Here is a 9036-nt window from a genome sequence, read left to right on the forward strand (position 1 = left end):
GGTGGTCTGGCCCGAGCCCGGTTTGTGCTCCAGGGTGTAGAAGCGGTGGAGAGCGCGAAGAGAGCAGTGTGGTTGTTACTGCTGCAGAGCTGCCTTTTAACTCGCTATCGCGTTTTTACCTCGATGGGTGTAGAGAGGTCTTGTTAAACACCCGCGCAGAGGCTGCGCTGGGCGCCGGCTGGTTTACAGCACTGGGAAGTTTCGCGTATTACACGTTGAATGGGGCCCACAGAGCTGGATGTCCTTTCCCAGATGAAAGCATTCCATTTTATGTGTTGCTGTGCCCTAAATAGTTTTAAATATTTCATTTAAAATTTTAAATAAATTACAGAGATATTCCGTCAGCAAAATTTTGAATCATGCAACTTAATTTTTACTTTTATTTGCCTTTTCTAAGGCCAAAGCTTATTGTAATACAAATTATGTTGTGCTATTAAACTTGTGCTCCTTAGGACACAAGAGGAACTAGTTGTATCTCCATCCCCAACTCCGTAGCTGTACAGCAGGACTTTAACCATAGTTAGGCATATATTTAAAATGACAGCAGTGTAACATGTCATAAGTGCATTTCAAGGCATCGTTACCACGGAAATGTTCACATTTAAGTTAAAGGGTTTGTATTGTTGGATTTGGAGTTCCTGGGTAGGTTTCTTGTTAATGGTCATTCCTCCTCATTAAACAGCTAACTGGTGCCTTCTGGCAGCTTGACATGATTTGTCTTCTGGACTCTTGCTGTTTACCTTAAATGTTTCTAACCCTGTCCTTACTCTTATTTGTCAACTAGGAAGCTGATTGTGTGAGGGAATGGAGAGACTGTTCTAATTGTACTCACACCAACTTTGAGGATGAATAAACTTAATTTTTAGCTTTCAGAGCAATTTCATTGATATATTTGTAACTGTGTGGTTTTTCTAAAGCATGTCAGAGCTTCTGAGGTCTTAAAACTCTTCTGTGTTCCTGCAGGAGGATGCTCGAGATCTGGATGCCTACACGTTAGCCAAGTCTTACTTTGATCTAAAAGAATATGACAGGGCTGCCTATTTTCTACGGGGCTGCAAGAGTCAGAAGGCTTACTTCTTGTATATGTACTCTCGATACCTGGTAAGGTAGAAGGAAAAGTCACCTTTTAACACAAATCCTTCGCCTCCCACCTCTCCCTGGCGTACCTTGTCTTCTGTCTGTTCTGGTTCAAATTACGTGTTTGGGAGGAAGGGAGATAGGGGTGCTGTTTTTAGAACTGAGGTATTTGTGAAAACTCTGTTTGCTGTGTTTGCTGCAGCGCGCAAACACGAGGAATGTGCTATTGTAACGTACTCTTGCTCTTTTCCCAAGTCAGGGGAAAAGAAGAAGGATGATGAAACAGTGGATAGTTTGGGTAAGTATCTGGTGTCAAGACACACAAGACAATATAATGAAGCTTCCAGTGATGCCTCTTCATGTAAATCATCTTGGCTTTATGGCTTTCCCCTCGATTTTTGGATAATAGTGTGCTGTAACATGATTTCCTCATTCTCTCTCAATTCATTGTCTTAACACATTAAGATTACAGATTTTCATCCAATTAGTTTTTCTGTTAAAGCTGGTGATCAGACCAAATGATTTTTTCTTTTGAAAGAGGAAAATAATCACAGGCTGAGAAGCCTTCAGGTCGTGTCAGTGATGATTCTGAATTCACCCTGGAGTCTGTAATTGCTGTGGTTAGACCCTCGATTGGAAGATACCTGTTTGACTTTCTCTTCATGCAGGACCTCTGGAAAAAGGACAGGTGAAAAATGAAGCTCTACGAGAATTGAGAGTTGAGCTCAGCAAGAAACATAAGGCACGGGAACTGGATGGGTTTGGCCTTTATCTGTAAGTGTCTACTTATATTTCTAATGTATTCGTGAGTATTTGTGTGGACATGCAGAGTTTTATGATTCTGGTTAACTTTCTTTACAGGTATGGTGTCGTGCTGCGGAAGCTGGACCTGGTGAAAGAAGCAATAGATGTGTTTGTTGAAGCTGCCCATGTCTTACCTTTGCACTGGGGAGCCTGGCTGGAGCTGTGCAACTTGATTACAGATAAAGAGATGGTAAAGCTTGGGAGATTCCAAGATGTGTTAACAAATTCCAGAGTTTAAGTTTACTGATGAAGTAACCACAGTGGTTCAGTTGCCTCAAGATTGATGTTGCCTTATTCTGATGTTGCTTTATTCTGTGAGAGTCTATCAGGCAAAGCAATCCAAGACTGTAAATGTTAAAGCCTCTTTCTTCAATTGCTTGTCATGCTGTAGCTTGAGAATCTTCATACTGGCAAGGCTAATTTCTTACCATTCACCCACAATGTGGTTTAAGAAATGGCTAATTCACACTTTCTGAAGTAGCTGTCAGCAGGGTTATTGCCTCGTCACGTGAAAGCAATCCTCCTAATATGATACTCTTTACTTGTTAGTCTGATTCTACTTCCACAGTTACTGAGCACTTTTGGTGGCCTGAAGGGATATGTGGAATCACTGCTTTTAAAACTAAACTGACAGTGTAGGTGTTCCTCTTGTCAAATACAAAGCTGCATGCAGGAGATGAACTTAGATGTAAAACCAAAATAGATTATTTTTCTTTATGCACTGGGTTTTATGAGACGACTCCTGGAATTCTTGAGTCAATTCTGGCTGTTGGAATACTTAAAGTAGAGGTGGCACAGAACAGAGCCTTACTGATGTGTGGAAAAAGGAAGTGCGTTTTTGATGGGATTGTTTGGACTCTGTTCACTTAGCTCACCAAAATAGTGATATGAGATTGATGTTCAAACACTGGAATAAAGTACAGTCTTTCAAAGGACTTAAGAATTTAATGGAGAAATAAGGCTAGTGGCTGAAGCAGAAGCCAGGTGCTGTCAGATTTGAAAGCAATTTCTTCCCTGATTGACCAAATGGCTTCAGTTCTTCTGCAGTTTCAGCAGTAGAGGGAATGGAGTGGGAGTGACTAAATAGAATTACGAGGTGCATGTTGTACTGCTTTTTAGACTGGATGTCTTAATGCTTCTTTCCTGTTTCAGTATTCTCAATTTATAGGCATTATTTGGTTCTTCTACAGGAGAGGCTAAATATTAATTCTTGGTCCTAATGCACTGTTCTGTAGCTGGTGTAATGGTTTAAGAAAGGGATTGCAGGAAAGCCTCCTAATTCAAGACCATCTACTAAATCAAGGGAGGGGAGGTAATGGATTCTTTGCTGTGGGTGGCTCTTAGAATGCTACTGATTGTTGTCTCTTCCTCCTCTTCTTTGGTTCTTGCTAGCTGAAGTTCCTGTCCTTGCCAGATACATGGATGAAAGAGTTCTTTCTTGCACACATTTATACAGAGCTGCAGCTAATAGAGGAGGCTCTGCAGAAGTATCAGAGCCTCATTGATGCAGGATTTTCCAAAAGCACTTACATCATCTCTCAGATTGCAGTTGCCTACCACAATATCCGAGGTCAGTGACACTTACTAACTAGAAGGAATGAGCCTCTTGATGCATATTTTGGATTTATAGTTCTGTTCTCCCATCTGCTGTTCTTTCTTCAGATATTGACAAAGCTTTATCCATCTTCAACGAGCTAAGGAAACAAGATCCTTACAGGATAGAAAACATGGACACTTTCTCCAACTTGCTATACGTAAGGGTGAGCACTCGTTCTATTGCCTGTCCATAATGAGGGGATTTGAAGAGCTCTGTTAAGCGCTAGTGAAACAGCTGGTGCTGTCTGGCCTCTCTGAACATAAGCTTTAGCTTCGCAGCTCCAGGAAGTAGATGCAGCGTGTGCATTGCCAGCTGCCTGGCTTTCCCGTGAAACTGTAACATGCTCCTTTTCTCATTGCTTTCTTTTCTTTGTTTAACTAGAGCATGAAGCCTGAGTTGAGCTACCTGGCTCACAACCTCTGTGAGATAGACAAGTATCGTGTGGAGACCTGCTGTGTAATTGGTGAGAGCCAGCTCTCTTACGTGCTCTTACTACGCTGTCTGCAGGCTGCGTGAGGAGATCTTAAACATTGTGAAGAACATCAACTGCAAGGCTATCAAAACCACTTGGTGAATGCGAGTTCAGGCAGCCTAAAAAGCAGACCCAAACAGAGTACTCTTTTTCTGTTCTGGAAGAGCTGCTGTAGTACCATCAGTGCAGAAAGGAGCTAAAGGGGTCCTTGTGAAGACTCATGTGGCTGATAATCCCTTTATAGTCTTGAAACCCCAATGGAAATAGTTGTGTGTCAGGACCAGGAAATTTACTTGTTAAATCTTGACTTAAGTTTAAGGCTAAGAGGGTGGGATCTTAAGTGATTGGTACAACTGGAAAAAGGATTGACCAGAATACTGGAAAACAGATTGCTATTAGGTCTCTTGAGGTTTGAATTGAATCTGTCTTTACTAGGACTTTTTAAGTTGAGAGGTATTAGATAATATCTCTTCCATCTTTTTTCCTACTCCTCTGCTGTTTTTTCTTTGTTTGTGGGTTTTTAAAAATTTATTTAAATATTGTGAATTTTGCTTTAGGGAATTATTACAGCTTGCGTTCCCAGCATGAAAAAGCAGCACTCTATTTCCAGAGGGCCTTGAAACTGAATCCTCGTTATTTGGGAGCCTGGACACTTATGGGACATGAGTACATGGAAATGAAGAACACATCTGCAGCTATCCAGGCTTATAGGTATTGTTCATGTGCTGCACAAAATGGTGTTTGAGCCTGCATACGTAGGGATTGAAGTAGTGTCTTCTATTTTTTGTTAGTCTTCTGCTGAACTTGGTCTTGGTTTTGGTCCTGACTGCTTTTTGACTAGTTCATCTGCTTTTCTTTCACAGACATGCAATAGAGGTGAACAAAAGGGACTACAGAGCATGGTATGGCTTGGGGCAGACCTATGAAATCCTCAAAATGCCATTTTACTGTCTTTATTACTATCGACGGGCCCACCAGCTCAGGTAGAGTTGAGAATGGAGCTGTGGTTTTGGTGTTTGTTCTGACATGGTCGCTACTAGCTAAGGCATGTACACACAGGAACTTAGTTGGGGAAGGGAGAAGAATATCAATGCTATGTGGTTTGTGCAGTCTCACCTGTCCAAATCCTTTGACTTGTATCACTTGACTATTAACAGAGGCTTTGTCAGTTGAATGATGAGAAACGCTGGTCAAGAGTGTCAGTGATGTTTTATGCAGGAGAGGATGACCGACGCTGCTAGGTGCAGATTTCTGCCACCCCCAAGATCAGCTGGCTGTCCATTAAACTGCATTTTGGAATTGTTCTTTTACAGACCAAATGATTCTCGTATGCTGGTTGCTCTAGGAGAATGCTATGAGAAACTCAATCAGTTGGTGGAAGCTAAAAAGGTAAGCGAGCACTGACCTGTGGAGTAAGTCATTGGGATGTCTCCCAGGACACTGGGCAGAGTCACAGCACAATTGTGCAGCTAGCGCTCCCAGGAATGCATACGGCATATTGTTAGGAGCTTACGGAAACCGTTTCTGTGGTGGTTACAATTGGGGAAGTTCTGCTGCAGTGTAACTGGAGCAGCTCATAAAAAGTCATCTGCAAGGTGATACATGTGCCTTTGCTGGAAAGCCATGTAGTTTTCTGTTCCTGCCTTGCTTGTGTGAGTCATGAGCTGCAGTCATTTTTGTGGAGTGCTTGACTGTTTTTCCTTCCCTGACAGTGCTATTGGAGAGCTTATGCTGTGGGAGATGTGGAGAAAATGGCACTGGTGAAACTAGCAAAGTGAGTATGTATTATCACTGAGCTGTTGATACCACGTTAAATGCAGCTAGCATTCTGACACCTAACGATTAATTACTAAATGTAACACAGGTGGAATCACTGTTAGGTAGTATTACATTGGGAGCTGTGTAATAACTGGTATCTCTAGATCTGTATGACTGCAAATTCTGGTGTCCAGCCTTAGCTTAGGTTTCCCTCAGGATAACTAGAGGGAATTACAGCGTTATGTGGGTTGCAAGGGACCTCTGAATCCCAAGGGGGTTTGAGCAGGCAGTGCTGCTGTTGTATTTGTTGCATTGAAACTCAAAGCAATCTGTGATGGTAGATGATGTACAAAATCATAGATTGACACTTTTTAATTTCCCCAGTATATGGTTGTGACATTGGGAAAAGGCCTGCATGAAAAAAACACAAGCACTGACATCAGCACTGATTTTTGGTGAGGATAAAGCAATACAAAGTGGAAAAAGTGAAGGGGAAGAAATAGGGCAAGTGAGAAGTGAAGCTGCTGTACAAAGACTTCTGGGATGTAGCGGGGGAAGGAGCACTGGAGGAAATAGGCAGTTGGAACAGGATGACTTCAGAGCTTTAAAATGTAAGACCATAAGCAAGCGTTGCTGCTTCTAGCAGTGAATATCTGACTGGCTCCCCTCCTGGTAAAGTAAACGTTCTGAAGCTTGATCATCTCTTTCACTAAGAGGCATTGCATGGTGTGTGTCTTGCAGATTCTGAAGGAAGAGACCTGGCTGTAATCCAGGTCGGGTTGAGTAGGTGCTTCCTCATAGACCAAGGAGGTCTTTGACAGTGCAGTCTTGTTCCACTGGCCCATTTTTCTCCTTTTCTAGGCTGCACGAACAGCTGAATGAATCTGAACAGGCAGCTCAGTGCTATATCAAATACATCCAGGATATCTATTCTTGTGGGGTAAGATGATGTCTGGGGAATGAAATGAGAAGTAAACATGGTATAGGATTACCTTGGAAGGTACTCACAGGTGACGGGTTTTTACCCCCTTGCTGCAGGAAATAGTGGAGCACCTGGAGGTCAGCACTGCCTTCCGTTACCTGGCCCAGTACTACTTCAAGTGTAAACTCTGGGATGAAGCCTCAGCGTGTGCTCAGAAATGCTGTGCATTCAATGATGTGAGTAGCTGCGTCTATGACCTTGATGTTGCTTCCCCTTGGAGAAGGCTTCCTTTACTGAAGGAGTAAGGGCTGTCTGCCATGCGGTCACATCTGAGCGGTGGTGCTGTGTACCTGATCACTAATGCTGCTTGTGATTGCGCCGTATCCCGTGATTTTAACCAGAGAGTAAAATTGAACCATGTCTTATTGAAGTTCACTAAATACAAGAATTTGAGGCTCCACATGGCAGTCTTAGGACTGCTGAAAATCTTGGTTGTGAGGAGGTGATTAAACAGTCACAGACTCCCACTCACTGTGGTGGTAAGTTTTTCCTATCTTCTGTGTGTAGACAGTGCAGAGGCTATAATAGTACTTGACTCTTGTGCGTGAGTCTGCATTCTGAGATGTTCTGTATCTGGAAGTGGACAATTTCGGATTTTTAACTTCAGCCTATTGGTATACACCAGGCACAAGTGCAGGGTTTTTGGCCAATCCTTAACAAAGCTGTCTGGTAGTTTGGAGAACCTGAATTCAGCTTATTTGAAGGTTCTGCCGTCTACTTTTTGCTGGAATATTTAGCTTTGGTGGCTGATGGTACCGCTCAAGTGGTCCAAAATGATGGTCCAAAATGCTCAAGTAACATGCAAATCAGGAGAGTAAATGGAGGAAAAACTTTTCAAAAACTGACATCCCTTAACATTTTTAAGTAGCAGAAGAAAAAAGAAATAGCTTACAGCCTTACAGCCGACAAACTACTATAACTTACTTTGCCTGCATTCTGAATTTGACCCAAACCCACCCATTCATAGATGTATTATTTTGTTTTTCACAAATTGTTTTCAGACTAGAGAAGAAGGAAAGGCTCTGCTGCGGCAGATCTTACAGCTTCGCAACCAAGGAGAGTCATCATCCACAGATATCGCTGCTCCCTTTTTCCTCCCTGCGTCATTGTCAGCCAACAACACTCCCACACGGCGTGTCTCCCCACTCAATCTGTCCTCTGTAACACCATGAGCTCTGCTGTTACTTCTGACCTGTGCATTGGACGTGACAGTGCAGATAGGGGCTGGCAACCACTTAACTCTTCCCATTGAAATTTCTACGCTCATTGCTGCCTTCATGCGAAGGGCTGGAGTTACCAGAGCCCACAGCTGAAGATGGACGTGCCCCAACAGGCAAAGGTGCAGCCTCTGTGAAAGTGCCTACGCTGAGATGTGAGAACCTGTGGTACTTCTCACCAAGTCATTCCAGTCAGAGGGCAGATGTGTTCCAATACACATCTGAGTGCCCCGAACTGAGGGATTGGGAGGAGATAGTCTGCTTGAGTTCAAATATATGTGAAATTTGATTCTGCCCTGTTACCTCTGGTCTTTACTGATCTTCTTTGGATGACCTTATAGTTGGTGTCATTGCTGTCTGCATCAGAAACTGTTACCTGCCTGACTACTTAAGGACTTTTGCTTGTCTTGAACTACACAGAAGATGTTCCACCAGAGCAGTAGATGCAGGCACTTAGATATAGGTGCTGTGTTTATGCTGAAGGACTGAGAAGTGCCAGAGAAATTCCAAGAGGCACAGGTGATGGCAGTTTGCCGTTCTGTCTGTGAATCTGACAGATATGTTGGCCTTCAGTAGAAAAGCAGCTGGTGAGATAGCACAATTAAAAAACTAATGGTCAGTACTGTTCTACGCCTTCTCTATGGTGCAGCTTTCATGTGTGCTGTAGCAAATGAAACTGGATGAACCATAATGGATCATTCTGTTAAGGAGTGCCACATCTCAGGGTGTGGTGCAGGGGATTCCTGCTTGTTGCTGTCCACGTGATGTCCAGCCAATAGCAAGGCCAGGCATGAATTTAAAAGATGCACGAAATGCCCCCATACTCTAGACATGACTGTAAATGAACAGATTAACATAAACAAGAGGACTGTGTGTGCACTTAGATACACTTGCTTAAAACAAAACAGAAGTGGCCCCATCCTGTTCCTATTTGCTTAAAGTTTGCCAGTGGAACATACCTATGTGCTTTCAGCGACTGAAGAACTCAGTCACGTTCTCTGGTCTCTCCACTCTCTGCCCATGACCTTAAATCTCTGTGGTGTCCATGTCTAAACCTTGGGTGTCTTGTTCAGTCTCAGCCCTGAACTAAGGGTACCAGCAGGTTTTAGGTTTCTCCCAGTTGCTGGCT

The 9036-nt window shown here is 43.1% G+C and overlaps 1 protein-coding gene across 1 annotated transcript; it reads left to right on the forward strand.

Annotated features, from left to right (window-relative positions):
• Positions 1 to 963: 963 nt before the first annotated feature.
• CDC23 (cell division cycle 23) lies at positions 964 to 8154 on the forward strand (the record flags this gene model as incomplete). Its single annotated transcript, XM_010133534.1, has 14 exons — positions 964 to 1101; positions 1333 to 1375; positions 1746 to 1851; positions 1939 to 2071; positions 3274 to 3451; positions 3544 to 3641; positions 3860 to 3941; positions 4508 to 4661; positions 4814 to 4933; positions 5264 to 5339; positions 5663 to 5724; positions 6570 to 6648; positions 6747 to 6866; positions 7692 to 8154. Coding segments are annotated over 14 exons (1560 nt in total), but the record flags the coding sequence as incomplete, so codon positions are not given.
• Between the last annotated feature and the right edge of the window lie 882 nt (positions 8155 to 9036).

Source organism: Buceros rhinoceros, unplaced genomic scaffold, assembly GCF_000710305.1.
Source record: "Buceros rhinoceros silvestris isolate BGI_N320 unplaced genomic scaffold, ASM71030v1 scaffold38763, whole genome shotgun sequence".
Lineage (NCBI taxonomy): Eukaryota > Metazoa > Chordata > Aves > Bucerotiformes > Bucerotidae > Buceros > Buceros rhinoceros.